General features: G+C 47.0%; 1 protein-coding gene across 3 annotated transcripts; it reads right to left on the bottom strand.

Annotated features, from left to right (window-relative positions):
* Positions 1–427: 427 nt before the first annotated feature.
* On the bottom strand, positions 428–19788 carry LOC144935938 (sorting nexin-17-like). 3 transcript variants are annotated; one of them, XM_078862835.1, is made up of 16 exons: positions 19345–19788; positions 18511–18664; positions 15690–15764; positions 14681–14798; positions 14085–14149; positions 13770–13880; positions 12723–12813; positions 11797–11884; positions 10250–10319; positions 9091–9183; positions 8727–8963; positions 6747–6899; positions 6556–6633; positions 5516–5575; positions 4762–4806; positions 428–1953 (listed from the first exon to the last, which is right to left on the bottom strand). In XM_078862835.1, exons 2-16 carry the CDS (start codon positions 18565–18567, stop codon positions 1804–1806), a joined length of 1491 nt encoding a protein of 496 aa, XP_078718961.1. In that variant the 5' UTR covers positions 18568–18664; positions 19345–19788; the 3' UTR covers positions 428–1803. The 3 variants fall into 3 exon arrangements, with proteins under 3 accessions (XP_078718961.1, XP_078718962.1, XP_078718963.1); XM_078862836.1 differs by having other exon boundaries at positions 6747–6896; XM_078862837.1 differs by lacking the exon at positions 4762–4806.
* Between the last annotated feature and the right edge of the window lie 668 nt (positions 19789–20456).

Raw genomic sequence — 20456 nt, 5'->3', positions numbered from 1 at the left:
CGATCACTGCCCGACGAATTTTACGCATTTTCTGTAGTCAGGCCCCTGGTGATGCTGTTGTGTTGCCAGGTAGTGCAACAGCGCAAATAAACAAAAACACTCAACATATCCATCTGTAAAGCTACCCTAAACGTCAACATGTAATGGGCGACGTTTTGACCAATGGCCCGTATTCGTAGCACCTGTTGTTCATGGCACATAAACATGCTCTTGTTGACACACCGCCTGTAGTTTCCTCTTCAGGTCGTGTTGTCGAGGAATGTGTTTGAGGTTCCCCCCCCCCCACTATAGAGTCGAGACAGCCACGGTCACCGTAGATTTGCAGGGGGTGATCAACGCAACATTAATTTTGTTCTACCTTTTGGAGCACAGCGACCACCACACAAGTCCACACGACAGGAGGGGATTTTTTTAAAATACTAGCAATTTATTTCGACTAATTATTACAGCTACATCAGTAACAGCATCACTGTATGAAACACTTTAAATGTAACTAGTGAAATTAAGCATCGTACAAACGCCAACACATGGTACGTCAAGTCCTCTCCCTTAGCACCAACCTCCCTTCTTCCCTCGACCACAACCAGCCCTCGGCGTTGTTACCATCAACCCTTGGCTCCATACCTCGCCCTGCACCGTCTCTGGCACGGGGGAAGGCGGCACTAAAGGATGCTTGTTTGATCCCAACGAATGTCGAAGCCCCAAGTGTCGTTTGCAACACATGGCAGTGATATGTAGCGATCAATAATACTGCGATGTAAGGCACAACACTGAGCAAGGCGACTTGCACACCTCAACGCAACATGTGGCAACAAGAGAAGTGAAATAGGCGACGGATGCACACCCACACTATTTCCGTATACATCTTCAGCACGCGTCCAGCACTACAGGGAAATCCCAGCATTATAATCCCAGGCGGGGATCTCTCTCAGGAAACTAATAAGGGGCCATGTGAACCATTACTGGGGTATCCGAGCTTAGCGTCTCAGCTACTGGATATCTCTACAGAGATTCATAATGGCTGTCAGAACCACTATTGATTTACTCAAAAGGTACTTGCCAGATGAATTGGGCAGTGACCGCGTCTGCAGTGTCAGTGGGACACGACTCTTCTCACCGTGAGAGCCAGGATTAGCACAACACCTAACAACGCCGCGGCACTGCGTTGCAGACAATCCAGATGATGTTTTATTGACGCTCGTTTATCCAGGTAATATCCTCGTTTTGGGATGTAATACCAGCCACATTGTATGGGGTATCTTTTTCAGTTGAAAAACAGCAGCCAAGTCATACAACTGCTTTGCACTGCACAGCCATTGGAAGAACAGAAACCTCACCTCTGCCAATGGAAGACACAGCACGTGCACCTCACAATAACTTTGTTGGGGTCTGACATTTCAAGCAGTGATGGAAGCCCGATGATCTGGCAATTCTGAGTTGATGTTCATAACCCCCAATTCTCAAGTTGCCCGGCTTTAATATGTACTCTTTAATACGTACTTTAATACGTACATACATTATATCAATGATCCCCTCAGGCTTAAAATTAGCGGCAGCAGAAGGGCACAAAGCCATTCTTGCATCCCGTTTACATACACACTTCAATATACTCTACAGGGACCTGTGAACATTCATGTCATGTTCCCACTCCTATAAAAACATGTCATAAAAATATTAATTTTTAAATATCTTATTGCAAGCTCTCATGCAAACGTGGGTTTCGGCATGTGATCCCAGGCATATCAACATTGAAGCCAGCTTGTCCGATCTGCCTGATCGTCGTAGGCTTGAGACGATGCCTCTTCACAGGTCATCATCCCCAATCCCCTCAAAGGCATCATTTTCCAAGTAGCCGTCGCCACTTCCTCCACGCACTTGGCTCCCTCTGCTTGCCAACCCGCCAACCGAGGCTGAGCACGCAAGGCCACGCAGCGACATAGAAGACAACTTGCTCTGCAAAGCACACCAGAAACACACCGATGATACACCACCCCAGCAAAGCAGCTGTAACCCTAACCCACATTACATTCAAGAGACTGTGGCTCCACTTAAAACGAGAATTTGGCAGCGCTAATCCCTAATGGTGGCCCAAAGTTAGTGATGCAATTTCTTTATTCATGTGGTATGGTTCCATCTCTCCACAGGCCACCTACTAGTGACCTTCCTACCATATGTATGGACGTGTGCTAAACATCTTGAATACTGTCAAAAGAGACTTGCCTTCGTCTTGCTGTTGTATTATGTACAGGTCATACAGAATGGAATCGTAACAGTGACATGGAAGTGTGATCCGAGTAAACTCATGACTAGAAACTAGAGCCATGGTCCAAGGACAGAACTACAGGTACACTGTCCTGGTGTGTACATCGTGCTCTCTGCACTCTCTTGAAGCAATCCCATGGCTGATTCCATTAATTGTCAATGCGTGCAGTATTGCATGGTCACAAGCAGACTGGCAGCAAGGGCCAATTGCACCACAGCAACACTTAAGATATTCTCCATTCTCAGCAGAATGACTAGTGGCATAACTTTCGCGTTCATCTTTTTCACTATACAGTAACCCCTTTATCTGCGAGGATTACGTTCTTGAAAACATTCACGAATACAGAATTCGCGAATGCAGAAACCTTGATCCAATGAGAAAAATTGGGTTTGCGTTCCTGGTATGAATGAACATAGGGAAGGAATGATAAATGTTTAACAATGACTACAATCACGTTAAGAATAATGTTTTTTAAATTATCTTTGATTATGACAATTTGACAATGGAAATGGTGAGGAATTCAGGACGACCCCTCAGGAGATGCAGGTTTTTGATAACAACTGTCTGTTATCATAAATCTTGACTTAAAACTTTCGTGATTGCAGGAATTCATATTCTTTGGGTCTTTCGGTAAAGTCACGTAGATAGGTTCAAGAAAATAACAAAAAAAACTACGACGTTTCCATCGCAACACAAGCGGTCATCATCAGGAAAAGGGGGTTAGCTTCTAAAGGCAAACAGTTTATAAAGGTTTGAAAAGGGCATAGCCCAAATGTCAGCAACATGGGCGGGGCAGATCATTTTCATGGAAGTGGTGGGCAACGACCGCGACGGTGATGGGTTTTCCACCAATCAAAGGGCGCCAGGTAAAAGTTAGCATGGTAATGTAAGATCGGTGAGCGGCCTCCACGGCGTGCGCGCTGAGGTGGCTATGTTAATGTGAGAGATTAGCATGTTAATGTGAGAGATTAGCATGTTAATGTGAGAGATTAGCATGTTAATGTGAGAGATTAGCGTGTTAATGTGAGAGATTAGCGTGTTAATGTGAGAGATTAGCGTGTTAATGTGAGAGATTAGCGTGTTAATGTGAGAGATTAGCATGTTAATGTGAGAGATTAGCATGTTAATGTGAGAGATTAGCATGTTAATGTGAGAGATTAGCATGTTAATGTCAGAGATTAGCATGTTAATGTGAGAGATTAGCGTGTTAATGTGAGAGATTAGCGTGTTAATGTGAGAGATTAGCGTGTTAATGCGAGAGATTAGCGTGTTAATGTGAGAGTTTAGCGTGTTAATGTGAGAGATTAGCATGTTAATGTGAGAGATTAGCGTGTTAATGTGAGAGATTAGCATGTTAATGTGAGAGATTAGCATGTTAATGTGAGAGATTAGCATGTTAATGTGAGAGATTAGCATGTTAATGTGAGAGATTAGCATGTTAATGTGAGAGATTAGCATGTTAATGTGAGAGATTAGCGTGTTAATGTGAGAGATTAGCATGTTAATGTGAGAGATTAGCGTGTTAATGTGAGAGATTAGCGTGTTAATATGAGAGATTAGCATGTTAATGTGAGAGATTAGCGTGTTAATGTGAGAGATTAACATGTTAATGTGAGAGCTTAGCATGTTAATGTGAGAGATTAGCATGTTAATGTGAGAGTTTAGCATGTTAATGTGAGATTGCAGAGCCGCCGCCACCACCTCGAGGTCGGTGCGCAAAGGTGGCTGTGTTAGTGTGAGAAATTTAACTTGTTAATGTAAAATCGGAGAGCCAAAAATAACAACTAATATTCTTTGGGTCTTTCGGTAAAGCCACGTAAAATTAGACAAATATCAGTGATATTTTTATTAAAAATTATAAAAAATATCTATCTACGTGGCTTTACCGAAAGACCCAAAAAATATGTTGTTATCATGTTCACACTCTGGGGAGCGCTACCCGTTATACTTTCCTTGATTGCATTCGAGTTCTTATTAATACACAATAGCGAGTTCAGAGCGGGATTACTGTAAGACTGAAGACTACACAGGCAGCAGAGGGGGCGTGCCTAATCCTCGCAAACAGTTTCAAATGTAATAATCTGCACACTCCTCCCCGGTGTAAGTGGTCTGGCATGTACACTCGCTAATACTTGAGTCCGGCAAGTCGCGAATAGGGTTTACTGTATCTGCAATGCTGAGGCACGTTCAAAAGGCCTCCTCATTGATTACTGCATCCCCTGAACGGCCTGCCAAGCCCTAACAAAAATCAACACTCCTGCACTGGTGTCATGAGAGTTATCCACTCTTGGCGATGTTGTTCCACTGGGTTGAGAGTATGTCAGGCCTGTATAGGCAGCTGGCTGCAGTCAGGTAAAGATGTGACCAAAGTGCTGTGAAAATTGCATCTACATTGTGAAGCTTGGTTTGAGGATCTAAGACCACACTCAGCCAAACACCAATAAAGGCCGTTTTTTTTTATAATGACGGTGGAGATAATTATTCTTGTCTGAACTTACAGACACTCTGACCGTGGGGAGTTCTTTTGCAGATTCTGGGGACGTCTGAAAAGGACACAAAATTCATGTGAAACAACTCCTTCAAAATGTCACCCTCCCACTGGTGGATGTGTGCATGAGATGGAAATAAATATGGTGACTGTAACTGGATGCAGTGCAACTGCATGGCTGAACGCAGCACTGATGCTCAGTTATGGAGACGTGTGTGTGTAATTGTTTATGTGGCTGTAATACTATCATCTCAACTTGTAACCCACTGCTGCCACATGACATTCACTGCCTCTCGTAGGAAATAACTCAGAGGTGCAATGAGGAACCACAGACAAGCAGGAAGGCCGCCACGCGATGAGCCGGCGACACAATTGTCCAAGCTTTGTGGTTCTCTATATATTAAGATGTTAATGAGTACTGTATTTCAATGTGGGATGAAACCAAAGCACCCAGAGAAAAGCCATGCATACGATTGGGAAACACTCTATCGCATACAAGCAACAGGTGAAGCCCACATCGTTGTGTACCACTTTCTCCGAGCAAGCCAGGGTAAGACACCTCGACACCCAAAGGGAATTTGTGTGATGATCTACCAAGCCTCGCTGCCTCCAATGTGCTGGATTATAGGCCATGTGCAAAGACATCATCACCACCTAGCTGTTGTTTGTATGTGTGGCTGCTGGTGTTGTGTGCATGCAGTCGTTTGGTTGTAAGTGGCGGTGTGTGTGCGTGCTTTGTCGTGTGTAGTGGTCGTGTATGTTACTTGAGGAGGAGAATGTTTGTTCGAGAACTCCGCCCGGCTGCTCAGTCGTCCTCTCTTCATCTGCGGCAGCACCAAATGACACAGCATGAAGCCTCGGTTCTTTTCCTCACGCATCTCAACAAGTCTGCCTACTTTGACAGGATATAGTTTTGGGGATCTCTATGCTAGACATGGCTCTATAGCCTCTAAACACTCCTCATATAACAACACCAACATAGAGTAGCATAGATGAGGAGCTGGGCACATCGTCAGGAAAGAGCACAAAGTAGGTGACACAGACTTCGTCGAAAAATAATCGAGCAGCCAACCCCATGCATTTAAGGGACATTTGGCTGGAATAAGAAGGTGAGCTGACAGGTGGGCTATGAGGTTGGTATGTTTGAATGTACAGTGTGGAAGTACAAACACAGTGAAATCTCAACATGGTACTCTTCAGTGGACTGAATACATTGAATGTCTGATCGAGAAAATTTAATCAGGAAATATTACTTTCTACCAAGGAGCACATGTGTTTACTGCTCTACGTGTCTCCCACTCCGCTTCTCTTGCATTGCCTCTCTGATGCCGTATATCTCTATCTCTGCAGAGCTTCTCTTTCACTCCATAGTGCTCTCGTGCGGCAGCTGGTCCTCATTAGATCACCATCTCCCACCTCTCACTCCACTCCTGCTCCACATGGCATTGTGCTCACTAAAGATGCACCATAGCGACAGCTTCATCATGGACCACGTCATTACGAGTGTCGAGCTATGTGGAGAGCAGTCTAGTCACGTGCAGCAAGAGATTGAAAGATACGTGGAATATTGACACAGGAGATATATGAGCATACAGCATGGAGAAGCATCGAGCTAGAGAAGCATCGCTATGCGTCGTTCTGATGTGATATATGCAGAAATTGTCAAAGAGATATTTGTAATATGAGAAGATGACATGTCCATGGGAAATTTTTGGACCAACCAATTAAGGTAATAGACGTGGGAAAATGCAAAGAAATGAGAACACGAGAACTTGGTGTTACTGTGATGTGAGCATTGGTTCACCTTGCGAATCTTTCCTCCTGACTTTTTAATCATGAGCTCATCCACCATGCCCTGTAAGCAGATGCTCATCATAATAGCCTGTGAGCAGCACACAGACACACACTCATATTAGCGTTCCCATGTCACGCATACATATATACACACCGTGTTAAATTCCCCAAGTAAATTCTGTATCTCTTGCCATTGCCCACCTGCTGACTGGAGATGCTGATCCACTGGAGTTTGTCCTTAGTGATGAGATACTCAAAGGCAAGTTCAAGTCGAACTTCAGCTGGCGAGGTGGTGGCCCGAAGGGTGGCGGAAAGAGGGGGGGCACTGACCAACCCATTGGATGCAGCAACCTGCTAGACACCACAAACCCCACATTAACATGGCAGATGCCCTGATGCCGCGAGAGCCAGGTGTGATCACACAGGTGATGTGACAGTGCGAGAGAGCCAGGTGTGATCACACAGGTGATGTGACAGTGCGAGAGAGCCAGGTGTGATCACACAGGTGATGTGACAGTGCGAGAGAGCCAGGTGTGATCACACAGGTGCCATGTCAGTGCCAGAGAGCCAGGTGTGATCACACAGGTGATGTGACAGTGCGAGAGAGCCAGGTGTGATCACACAGGTGATGTGACAGTGCGAGAGAGCCAGGTGTGATCACACAGGTGATGTGACAGTGCGAGAGAGCCAGGTGTGATCACACAGGTGATGTGACAGTGCGAGAGAGCCAGGTGTGATCACACAGGTGATGTGACAGTGCGAGAGAGCCAGGTGTGATCACACAGGTGATGTGACAGTGCGAGAGAGCCAGGTGTGATCACACAGGTGATGTGACAGTGCGAGAGAGCCAGGTGTGATCACACAGGTGATGTGACAGTGCGAGAGAGCCAGGTGTGATCACACAGGTGATGTGACAGTGCGAGAGAGCCAGGTGTGATCACACAGGTGATGTGACAGTGCGAGAGAGCCAGGTGTGATCACACAGGTGATGTGACAGTGCGAGAGAGCCAGGTGTGATCACACAGGTGATGTGACAGTGCGAGAGAGCCAGGTGTGATCACACAGGTGATGTGACAGTGCGAGAGAGCCAGGTGTGATCACACAGGTGATGTGACAGTGCGAGAGAGCCAGGTGTGATCACACAGGTGCCATGTCAGTGCCAGAGAGCCAGGTGTGATCACACAGGTGATGTGACAGTGCGAGAGAGCCAGGTGTGATCACACAGGTGATATGACAGTGCGAGAGAGCCAGGTGTGATCACACAGGTGATGTGACAGTGCGAGAGAGCCAGGTGTGATCACGCAGGTGATGTGACAGTGCGAGAGAGCCAGGTGTGATCACACAGGTGATGTGACAGTGCGAGAGAGCCAGGTGTGATCACACAGGTGCCATGTCAGTGCCAGAGAGCCAGGTGTGATCACACAGGTGATGTGACAGTGCGAGAGAGCCAGGTGTGATCACACAGGTGATGTGACAGTGCGAGAGAGCCAGGTGTGATCACACAGGTGATGTGACAGTGACAGAGAGCCAGGTGTGATCACACAGGTGATGTGACAGTGCGAGAGAGCCAGGTGTGATCACACAGGTGATGTGACAGTGCGAGAGAGCCAGGTGCGAGAGAGCCAGGTGTGATCACACAGGTGATGTGACAGTGCGAGAGAGCCAGGTGTGATCACACAGGTGATGTGACAGTGACAGAGAGCCAGGTGTGATCACACAGGTGCTGTGACAGTGCGAGAGAGCCAGGTGTGATCACGCAGGTGCCATGTCAGTGCCAGAGAGCCAGGTGTGATCACACAGGTGATGTGACAGTGACAGAGAGCCAGGTGTGATCACACAGGTGATGTGACAGTGACAGAGAGCCAGGTGTGATCACACAGGTGCCATGTCAGTGCCAGAGAGCCAGGTGTGATCACACAGGTGATGTGACAGTGACAGAGAGCCAGGTGTGATCACACAGGTGATGTGACAGTGCGAGAGAGCCAGGTGTGATCACGCAGGTGATGTGACAGTGACAGAGAGCCAGGTGTGATCACACAGGTGATGTGACAGTGACAGAGAGCCAGGTGTGATCACGCAGGTGATGTGACAGTGACAGAGAGCCAGGTGTGATCACACAGGTGCAGTGACAGAGAGCCAGGTGTGATCACGCAGGTGTTATAGGTAGTGGCTATATCTCACGCTGGGTGCGCCGTGCCGGGCAGCAGTTGTCACACATGAAGCGACTCGCCAACATCGCATACGCGTGACCTTGAAGCTCCCCTCCTTGGCCTGGTCACTTGACAGGAGCACGCGGAAGTTCAACTCCTTGTTCCCCACAGCAACGATCACTTTGCATCCTTTCTCCGGGAAATCCGTTACGCAAGGGTCAAACTGCAGGTACCCATAGTATTTGAGAGTTTGTGAAAATTGGATGTACTGCAAAAACAGTCGACAAAACATGAAATTATATATGACGTTTACCATGCAGAGCGTCACTTAAAATGCATTAAAAGGTGCGCGATAATTACTCCACTTCCTAATCCTCGTCTTCACCCCACCCTACCTCCTTTTTAGATCCCTTGTCCTGCAGAGACTTTAGTTGTTGGAGCTGCTCCTTGCTGGCCACAATCCAGCCTCTCTCCACGTCACTCACCGCCTACACAGCCACACACACCCTTCAATTGCCAAACAATGGCACCCTTTGCCCCCACAGTCACGCTGCATACATACACAGTTGGACTTACCAGTGGCCAGGTGGCTTAGGAGAAAAGCGAGCGGCTCACAAGGTGCGAGTTCAAATCATGATTGGGGTTTCCTCAGCCCATCATCCTACCAGAGCTCTATACAACTAGTAACACTTTGTCCTGAGGACAAATTCAACCCTGTCAAGAATGGATCATTTTCATCACTGTGCAGAGACACAGTTAGACGTCTCTGGGTGTTGCGCCAGCCACAGTGCTGGAGGGGCGCCGGGTGCCTCGATTGGTGGAGTTAAGGGCACGTGACTGGAAGCGGGGAGCTCCGGCCTTGATGCAGCAAGGGGCGTGGCCGAAGGTGGGGCCAGGGGATAAAGGGGGAGCGCCGAGGGGATTCGGGGCTCGTTCCGGGGATGAAGCTGGTTAACAGACACGCACATAATGAGCAGCCTAGGGCAAGTTAGCCACACTTAACAACAGAATCCGGTGTTCAGTGATTTGTTTAATAAACGCGTTGCCTCCTCCAACAGTGTGTGTGCGCCTCAATCGACATACACTACAACTATATTCTTGGTTCTTTCGGTAAAGTCACGTAGAAGGGAAACAATAAAATAATAAAAGTATCAAACAATAAAATTCTCACGACGTTTCGACTGCAACACAAGCAATCATCATCAGGTGTGTGATGGCTTGTGTTGCAGTTGAAACGTAGTGAGAATTTTATTGTTTTATATTTTTATTATTTTATTGTTTCCCTTCTACGTGACTTTACCGAAAGAACCAAGAACATGAATTCCTGCAGTTATGAAAGCTTTACATCTAAATACACTACAACTGTTTAAGTACTGGAAATAGGAGAAAAGTACCGCATCAATGCTCATTCAAGCAGCAACTCTCATCGAGTTGCGTGAAACAGAGTTCAATGCTTCTGAAAACCAAGAGCAATGACATCGACAGGCAAGCCGAGTGCTCGCCAGTGGCAGTGCATCGCAGCAGCACAGCACGTCTCAATGGTGACACTCGTACCTGAATGTATAGCAGGTTCAGACCCACTATGCTTTCCATGATGTCATCATCATACGCCGTGTCCCAATAGCTGCAATAGTAGAGTGTGTGCATGCACAGAGATTAAAATAAAACTCAGTTACAGGGAATCATCTGTCCTACTCCTCAGGTTTTCTTTATACAGGTGTCTGCGTTAAGACGCATTTCCACTGTACTATCTCTTGTAACACATCGACAAAATATGTGCATGTGAATGAACATCATGCCTTACCTTTTATAGCGTTGCATAGCTATTGGAAAAACGAGGTTAAAATGGAACATGTATCGCCCTGGTGTGTCATGGTTTGCACCGTAATTAGAAATGTAAACACATTTGTGCGCCATGTGCGTGAGGCTCGCTGTGCGCACAGTCAAAAGTGCCGCGTGCGGCAGAATCCATTTATTATGATTCAGTCCCCCTGTGAGTAACTGAATTATTATACTGTGGAAGTTTCGATTATAGAATTGTATTCATTGCTATCTTATTTTTATACTTTATTTTTTTAAATACTTTACAAAGTACAACAGGTTGCAAAGGTCAGCATCTCCCTTCTGAATTAAGCAATAGACGGTATTTGCCTGCAACTGTGGCACCAGGCCAACAGTTAATGTTTCCCCACGGTGGAGGTAGGTCTCAAGAGAACAACTCCATAAAGTGTCGCTCATGTATTGACTCCAGAGAGATGAGATAATAGACCAATTTGACCCTCGGCTAGGCATTGAACCCACTACCTACCATCTTATTTGTTATTTCGGTAAAGTCACGTAGAAGGGAAATAATAAAATAATAAAATAAACCACTACCTACCACTCGTGAGTCTCGTGCACAGCACAGTGCTGAGCAACTCGAAACATACATTATAAGAACGAATATTTAAGTCCGTGGAGTATTAGGCATCATTTAGTTGTCAGCTATTGTGGCTCAGACAAACTTTATTAAAGACAGTTGTAATATTCTTGGGGCTTTGCTGGTAAAGTCACATAGATAGGTAAAAAAATAACAACAAAAAACTACGACGTTTCGATCGCAACACAAGCGTTTGTGATAAGGAAGAAAAAAGAGGGGGAAAGCTGCTGAGGCAGACGGTCTTAAAGGTGTAAAATGGGTGTAGCCCAAGGGTCTTAAACGAAGTGGGTGTGAGAAAATATATTAACATGACCAATTACATCAACATGCTAATTTCTCACATTAACATCATTAGTGCCGCCCACTTCGTTTATGACCCTTGGGCTACACCCATTTTACACCTTTAAGACCGTCTGCCTCAGCAGCTCTCACCCTCTTTTTTCTTCCTTATCATGAACGCTTGTGTTGCGATCGAAACGTCGTAGTTTTTGTTATTTTCATGGAACCTATCTACGTGATTTTACCGAAAGACCCAAGAATAAGAATTCCTGCAGTCACGAATGCTTTAAGTCAAGATTTGACATTTGTAATGTATCAGTCATCCAAACAAGGTTTATTTGATCAAAGTGTTAAAGCAAGTGCGATGGAAGGTTTGAGAATGTACAGGAACGTAGACACTTGCCTTTTCCGGAGAACTATTTTATAGTCCAAGCTCTGGAGGCTTGTGACAGAGATGTAGGGCAGCTCAAACTCCTGCAGCCGGCGGATGACTGGTGGTATAAGCACACACACAATACACACAACACACATAAGCACATGTTCAAAACATACATCCCAGTTGCTGTACGGATTACCCAGGTATAGAGGGCATGCATCCCTACTCTGTGTTGATAACGTCCCTAGTCTTGATGAAATGCCGACTCCTTTATGAGACCCACGCTTCCATGTCCGATACAAGCGACTCCTCTTAAATACCACATGGTCACGTAATCCCCATTAATTTACCAAACAACCTCTCAAAACAGGTATCAGGAACCATCGAGCCAACCAGGGCAATGGAAACATTTGGCGGGAGGCAGTGGAAATTCACAAGTTTCCACGTAGCACAGCTAATCGCCAGCAATTAGCTGCTGTTGATGCTTCAGATATCTGTTCTCTCAAACTGGGGTTGGCTAGTTTAAGGCACAGATGTGAAGTGAACTTGAAGGACAGTACAAATTCATAAATTCAACATACTGAGTGTTGGGAAGCAATCTGGTATGGGTTTCCACGTTTCTGTTACAGGTCAGGCAAGGTCAAGTAGCTGGAGAGTGCACACTCCAAAAACATAGTTCTGCAAAGACTTTGAGCTAAAGCAAAAGAACCAGACTGGATCATTACGTTTACACAAAGTGCTGCCAACATCTACCAGAGTTTCCAGACACTGGACTCCTGAGTCTAATTTATTAATCTCCTGGGCAGGCACTGAGAGCTGTCACTGACTTCATAGCACCCGTGCCACCCAAAACAATCACGCCGTTCCGAGTACCGATGAGCAACATCCATATCAACGAGCACTAAGTGTATCACTGTGTGCGAGAGCGGTGTGTATGGTGGTGAGTGACCGACAGGAGAACGCTCCGCCTCCCCGGTCACGAACCAGGAACAGCGCAAAGTAATGGACCAGCTCCTCTGGGAGCTCCAGCTTCGCAGCCACCGCCTGCACACAACACACGCCGGCAGATGTGCTACGTGACCACCCTGCAATGTATCAGAGAACTCCCATTCTCAGGAAGCTGGTTATCTTGCCACACCAAAGACAGACTTCTGGGGCAAGTGCTTTTAGCGTGCACCTATGAAGGCCAGTATGGTGCACAAGGGGTGGGTGGCCAACACCATGCCGGTCCACCTTTGTCTCCCCAGTGCTGATGTTTAAATACTGTACTGGATGCTCATTTTAGGCTGAATCGACCTATGGGAGGACCAGGACCGGTTCAGATAATCATCACTGGTTTTGGCCGTGAGCAGGAATTAAACTCGAGTTGCCGGGTTCGTAGTGCAGCGCGCTAAAAACAACACTACTGCTTGCATACCACCACCTCTAAAACATCACCACCATGCATGTACAGTACCAGCAGCATTCGGTCTATTAAACCACATGGTTATGATAAAAGAAAACCAGAATATTAATATTCAGTTTCTTAGTCTTTTTAAAATGGTGATTTGTCTGGGAAAAAATAATAACAATTGCCATGCAACTATTGATGAATTATTTAATAAGAAGTGTGTTTAACCAATGATGACAGCAAAACTGCAATGGGACCTACATGAACAGCCCAACTCATGTTTCAAAATAAACTAAGCCCAGACACTAATCCCACTTAAGCTTCATGTTCAACTCGACACTAACCCAGCCTAAGTCTAACAATACCGGTAACTAACACCATACCTAAGCTTAACCTAAACACAAATCAGAAGCTTGACCCAACTCCTCAAGCTTAAATTTCGATTTAAAGCTTTCGTGACTGCAGGGATTCATCTTCTTGGTTCTTTCGGTAAAGTCACGTAGAAGGGAAATAATAAAATAATAAAAATAAACATAATAAAATAATTATCACGACGTTTCGGCCACAACGCAAGCTTAACCTCAAATAGGAGCCGTGACTGGTGCCCAACCTCAAGGATGTCGTCGGTTTGATGAGTGCTCTCCACGTGAACAGACACCATCTGCCCATTGGCCAGCAGCACCTGGAGCTGCACCGCCTGCGAGGGCACCTGCTGCGTGTCCTGTATTGAACAACACAACGGTGTCACTGCAGTGCTTGTGCCAGCCAAGGTGCTCCTCGAGACCACATGAATTGTCGAAGGCGGAGCACCCTCACTGCCGCCATCAACACCACCTTCACTTCACAATGCAGCATTCATCACCAACTACAGCAGGCACTGTGTGACCGCATATACATATCGATTATTATAAAGCAGTGGAGTTACCTGTTGAGCTTTCCTCAAGAAGCTGTGGAATACCTCACTGGTGCCCAGCACTGGGTCCTGGCTCACTGCAAACAAACCACAAAACTTTGCACATATAACAGAAATGCACGGATGTGGATGGTTGTGCATTCTAACAACACATCATTGAGACACACATAAAAGCACATAGCTACAATCTGAAATCACCATCACTGTGTGCAGACTGCTAAACAGAAAACGTTACACAACTTCAAGTAGTGCGCAATGACTAACAAAAAATAAACGATGAAGCTTCGTACTCAATGCAACCAGGCAACCAAGCGTCAGAGCGAGCCGTTCGCAATCAGGTTACAAAATTAGAATCCTGGTGGCAGGCTGATTCAGTCTATCATCATCCATTCGGATCAATAAAAATTTGTACCATTTTGTGGGGAAGTCAACAGTGGTTGTCCTATGGATACTCACCCACAATCATAGGAATGTAGAATTTCCTCCACTGGCTCAGGGCTGTATATAGCATTTGAGTACCACTTTAATGTGCATTTGAGCAGCCGGTTTTCACTTTTGACTCAAAAGTACTCGATTAATTCCAGAGAATATGATCTCCTGTTACTCACCCGCCTGGATGTAGCGTTCTAGCAGCTCTCTCCGTTGTTCCACCTGGGCAGAGCTTAGTGGCAGTAGTCGCTTGGGTGGGAACATCTGCCCCACTCCACCTCCTGAACATCTCTTCAGCTGAACACATCACCAGCATAATTTCAATGTTTAACGCAAAAAGTTTTCGCTCACTCTCAAGACGTAGATAACAACTCAGAGACGGAAGGAACCATAGACGAGCAGGAAGACAGCCACATGATCAGCTGGCACCAACAAATACCCAAGCTTTGCGATCCTCTATATATTCAGGTGTTATCAACCATGTGGGAGAAAACCAGGGCATCCGGAGAAAACCCACGAATGCAAGGGGGAAACACTCTATCCCATACAGAAGGATCAAGTAGTATCCACATTTTTACTGGACTGCCAATGACTCAATAATTTGATGTTAATGTTTTTCGATATTTGCTACCATCAGTGGTGAACGCGGTATTTGATTCACATTTCCAGGTTTTACCCCTCATACACAGACCCCTAGTCAGTAACTGCTGCCTTCCTTGTCATACACGAAAACGCGACTCCCGTACAGCCTTTAACAGACTGTTGGGGCATGTGCTGTGAGTGAGCCTCTATGAAGTTCGGGTTGGCACACGAGGGGGTGGGTGGCAAACACCACGTTTGGCCACCTTTTACACATCGCACCAGTTACTCATCTGAGGCTGAGTCGACCTAGGGGAGGCTCAGAACTGGTTCAGATATGTCACTGGTGTTGGCCATGAGTGGGAATCCAACTCTGGTCGCTGGGTTCGTAACCCAGCGAGCAAACGACTGCACTTCCTCTTCACACATACAAACCAACATAATTACACACTCTCGTGTAAAAGCCAGGAGAGGGGCCATTTTACACTGCTAGAGTGACACTTCACACGCTGGATAGATTGTGTGCAATTGTTGATGTCTTTTCAACTGCAGCCCCACCACTACCACTGTGTGCACCACATGTCTACCCATGATACCTCCAGGCCTCACCTGCTCATGCAGGCCGTGCATTTGGCTGTAGCGCACGCGGCAGTGTAATGCGCCATTCACGTGGATGTTGTAGGTCTGAAAGCACGCACGTATAAACAGGAATCAAGGACAATATTGTCTGATCACGTGTCATTTAAATTAACACAAATAAAATACTTTTGGGGAAAAAACTCACCACAGATTCAACCGATCACATCGGATCATATTGACTTGTTGTAAAATATCTCTTTGGTTTGGTTTTTGATGAACACATGCCAATGTCTCCATCATCAACAATGGACAAATTGCCAAGGCGATAGGTTTTGGCCACTTCGCTAAGATTTGTATCTGGTTCAAACCATCTTTTGTGGAATTTGGCATAAAACCATCACCATCAAACCCACCATTTCAGAACACCCATTTTAATATATCTATTCACCATTCAACTTAACGTTAAAGAGGCGAGCCATAGTCCCACACTGATTATTGTGTTAACCTCACTGCAACAGGGATACCCATAATGCAACGTACCAGTATATTTTATAAACTATACTTCGTATACAGATGTGTATGCATTAATACATTTGTAGTGACATAAATGGTGTCACTATAGTGTCACGACAGTATCGAGTGAAGAGTGGTCCTGTATGTGCGGAGCCTCTCTCTCGCACCAGAGTGAGTATGCCATGGAAGGGCTCAATAGAGAGCATAGTCCCTCCCGGTGGCAGTGAGAGAGAGAGAGGTGGGTGAGGACATAACAGTCGGGGTGAATCTGAGAGGGCACGTGACCGGACGAGGCGGTAACGAGGGCCAAAGAGGAGGTGAGAGGGACACGTGATGTGGGCCCCGAGTCTATGAGAAGGATCTGTAAAGGGGCGTGGTCAAGGGCGGAGCCTGGCCACGCGGCAGCCCATCAAGGCCGAGTCCCGAGAGTGATCAGAAATCCTCCGTCTTCGACCCTGGGTCCTCGGTCTTCACGCACGTGGACCAGGCAGCGTGTTCGCTGTCCTGGTCCGACGTAGTCGTTATCCCGTCCAGTGTGTGCATAGTCAGCCGTGGTGGTCACCACCCTGTTAATGTTAATAGTCACCCAGTAGCAGTGGCGGCTCCTGCAAAATCTCTCAGGGGGGGCAAATGTCTGGATGATTGATAAGGATAAGGTCCACCCATCCAATGGATAAATTAACAGCTTAAGCATGTAAAGGCAACTTCACTTCTTTAATATTAATGAAAAATAAAGTGACTCTTACAATACATCTTGTTTGTTTCTATACTCACTATTAAAACAAACCACTCAAGTTTCTTTTATTAAAGATTCCACTAGGTGGCGACAAATAATATTGTTGGATGAAACGTGCTTACGTATGATGACGTAAGCACGTATGATGACGTAAGCACGTTAGGGCGAGCCCTCCCGGAAGCCATAGAGAATGCATTGCAGCGCCCCCGTTCGAAAAAAAAACATCTTTGAATGTAAGTCTATGGGACCACTCGGGGCGATTCTCAGCTGGAGGGAAATCGCCCAAAAAGAGGCGGTACTCCACAGAACGTAGCATGACGCTGATTGGACTATATCCAGAGGCACAGTGACGGCTAGCGTGACTCTGTGGTTGAATGACATTGGTGGTGCGTCGCTCAATCGCCCTAATGAAGAAACCGCCCCTGCCCAGTAGTCGTAGCTAATAAATGTGTTGCCTCCAAGATCAAGTGTGCACCTCAATTGAACCCACTATACATTTATTGTAATTAAAGGGGTTGTCTGTTACTCGCTATCTATGAATAGTTAACTATTAATGTGCCAATCTAAAGACTATTCATCACGAGGAAATATATTCTTATCCTGGCCCCATTGTGTGTAGTGATCTCCAACTCTTACCCACTTTATTTTCTCTGGCCTCTCTATTCATCTGATTTAAGGTCCATTGGCAGAAACGGCACCTAATTTATATTTTCGTTGTATATGCTGTACCGTAGTGTTATCGAGTTGGTGTACTGTCATCTCCTGGCCACTTAGCCGACAATACATGCGATTGCATTTATGTTGAAATTCTTTCGTACTGTACGTAGCCAAGCAGCCTCCATTCCAGCAGTCAAAAAGCTCAAACCCTAAATTCATGTTTGATTCAACATCGTTTATACATTTACTCTCAGTATAGATGATGTCCCGTCGCATCGCACCCTCGTCGAGACAAACTCAACGAATGAGAAACTCCGCCTCACGTCTCATCTCCACGGGAACATCAGAATGCTACATGCCGATACAAACACTGCAGTGAGCAGTGCAGACACTGGCAGATGTGTTCACCATGGGATAGTCCACTCCAACGTTAAAGGCAAAGTCCAAATGTTGATCTCAAAGGATGTCACACGGCGTCACAAAAAATCAAACCCCCCCCCCTCAAATATGACGTCACAAAGCTCTGCCCCCCCCAAACCATATTTACATTTTGAAACTAAAACATGCTTCAAATCGCTTTAAACTATTGTCATTGTAGTGCGTATTCAATGTGGCGCTGCACTCTGATGTTGTAGGAGTGTTGTTATAACAATCAGTGTTGTTATAACAATTCTATATTTATTTAAAGTAGCGCATTTTGATGCGACGTCACATTTCTCACCCCCCCCCCTCGTCACACATCGTCACAAATGTCTGACCCCCCCCAGGTGCGTGACGTCATATATGGACGGCCCCTTGGGGCATGTGATGTCAGCATTCAGTGGTTATCCAGGTGGTGGGATAATAACTTTAAAAAGTGCCGCTACGGGGATCAAACGGAGCCAGGGAAGGAATCCGTCGGCACGGCCACCGCCAGCGCAGGGGGCCGCTGCCGACCGCGCTCACCACGAAGCGCGCCGCCTCGCCCGCCCACTCCTCCGTGTCGGGGATGGAGAAGTGCATCGCGGCGGCGGCAGCAGCAGCAGCGCCGTGGGGGGGGTCCCTCCAAGTGCCCGGAGCTGCACCTCAGCGTCTCCGCTGGGACATGGCGCGCCAAGATCTGTGGCAGCAGCCACAGCAAGAACGGGCGAGGGCGCCATGCCGGGTGGTGACACAGTGCGGAGTTGGGTGGTAATGAGGTGATTAGCTGGTGATGACGTGATACAAGGTGATTATGATGTCAGGTGATGTTGAGGTGTGGTGAGGTGATGATGGTGAGATGGTTAGGAGTTTGAGGTGATGGCGAGGTGATTATGATGGGAATGTGAAGTGATGTTGAGGTCATCTTCTTGGTTTTTTCGGTAAAGTCACGTAGAAGGGAAGTAATAAAATAATAAAAATAAAACATAATAAAATGAAACAATTCTCACGACGTTTCGGCCACAACGCAAGCAGCCGTCCTCAGGTGAAGATGTTGAGGTGTGGTGAGGTGATGATGGTGATGATGTTGCAGTGTGCTGAGGTGATGATGATGTTGAGGTGTGGTGATGATGATGTTGCGGTGTGGTGATGGTGATGATGATATTGCAGTGTAATGAGGTGATGATGGTGATGATGTTGAGGTGTAGTGAGGTGATGATGATGTTGCAGTGTGGTGAGGTGATGGTGATGATGTTGAGGTGTGGCGAGGTGATGATGGTGATGTTGAGGTGATGATGTTGAGGTGTGATGGGGTGATGGTGATGATGATGTTGCAGTGCGATAGCTAAATTCGCTTCTCTGCATCGCCCCGTTGGGTACCTGTGAGGTTGAGAAGGGGTTGAAGCAGACGAGGTTCAAACAGAGACGAGGTTGCTACGAAGGCAGATACGTCAGGACGGAGACGAGGTCGGGACGGAGACGAGGTCGGGACGGAGACGAGGTTGGGACGGGACGGAGACGAGGTCGGGACGGAGACGAGGTCGAGACGGAGACGAGGTTGGGACGGACAAGGCCGCGCGGACTTTGCTCTGCACTTTAGCTGGAGGAGGCGGTGCAGGGGGTGCAGGAGGAGCCAGAGCACGGGGCTGGGGGGGGGGGTCTCTGCTGGCCAGGACACGGGGCTGGGGGGAGCTGGGAAGGGGGTCTGCTGGACAGGACACGGGGGGCCCGCGTCTGAGCGAGGGGAGAATGCGCGGCGCACGAAGATCCGCGGGCCCCGCGGGCTGCTGCTGTTGCAGTCAGCGGCCCACGTGACGCGGGGTGGGATTTAACAGCGCGGGGGGGGGGGTGACGGTGGGGGAGGGGAGGGGCTTTGGGGCCCGCGGTAAACAGGCAGATTCTTGCTCGGAGCCCGCAGCCAAGTGGCCGAAATGTCACATTCCTGTGGTGGGGGGCAGACTTCCCATAGAACCACGATTGACTGTCCATAGAACCACGATTGACTTCCCATAGAACCACGATTGACTGTCCATAGAACCACGATTGACTTCCCATAGAACCACGATTGACTGTCCATAGAACCACGATTGACTTCCCATAGAACCACGATTGACTGTCCATAGAACCACGATTGACTGTCCATAGAACCACGATTGACTGTCCATAGAACCACGATTGACTTCCCATAGAACCACGATTGACTGTCCATAGAACCACGATTGACTGTCCAGAGAACCACGATTGACTGTCCATAGAACCACGATTGACTTCCCATAGAACCACGATTGACTTCCCATAGAACCACGATTGACTTCCCATAGAACCACGATTGACTGTCCATAGAACCACGATTGACTTCCCATAGAACCACGATTGACTGTCCATAGAACCACGATTGACTTCCCATAGAACCACGATTGACTGTCCATAGAACCACGATTGACTTCCCATAGAACCACGATTGACTGTCCATAGAACCACGATTGACTGTC

This window comes from Lampetra fluviatilis, chromosome 14 (genome assembly GCF_964198595.1).
Source record: "Lampetra fluviatilis chromosome 14, kcLamFluv1.1, whole genome shotgun sequence".
NCBI lineage: Eukaryota > Metazoa > Chordata > Hyperoartia > Petromyzontiformes > Petromyzontidae > Lampetra > Lampetra fluviatilis.
Note: the sequence above shows the minus strand (reverse complement) of the source record. Positions and strands in the feature narration are given on the sequence as shown.

Excerpts from the sequence above, each read along its gene's own strand:
- LOC144935938 (XM_078862835.1), bottom strand. The coding sequence starts at position 18,567 with ATGCACTTCTCCATCCCCGACACGGAGGAGTGGGCGGGCGAGGCGGCG. Across the intron at positions 10,320-11,796 it reads AAAATAGTTCTCCGGAAAAG|CTATTGGGACACGGCGTATG; the intron begins GCAAGTGTCTAC and ends CTACTATTGCAG. Across the intron at positions 6,900-8,726 it reads CCCGGCACGGCGCACCCAGC|CAGGTTGCTGCATCCAATGG; the intron begins GTGAGATATAGC and ends TGTGGTGTCTAG.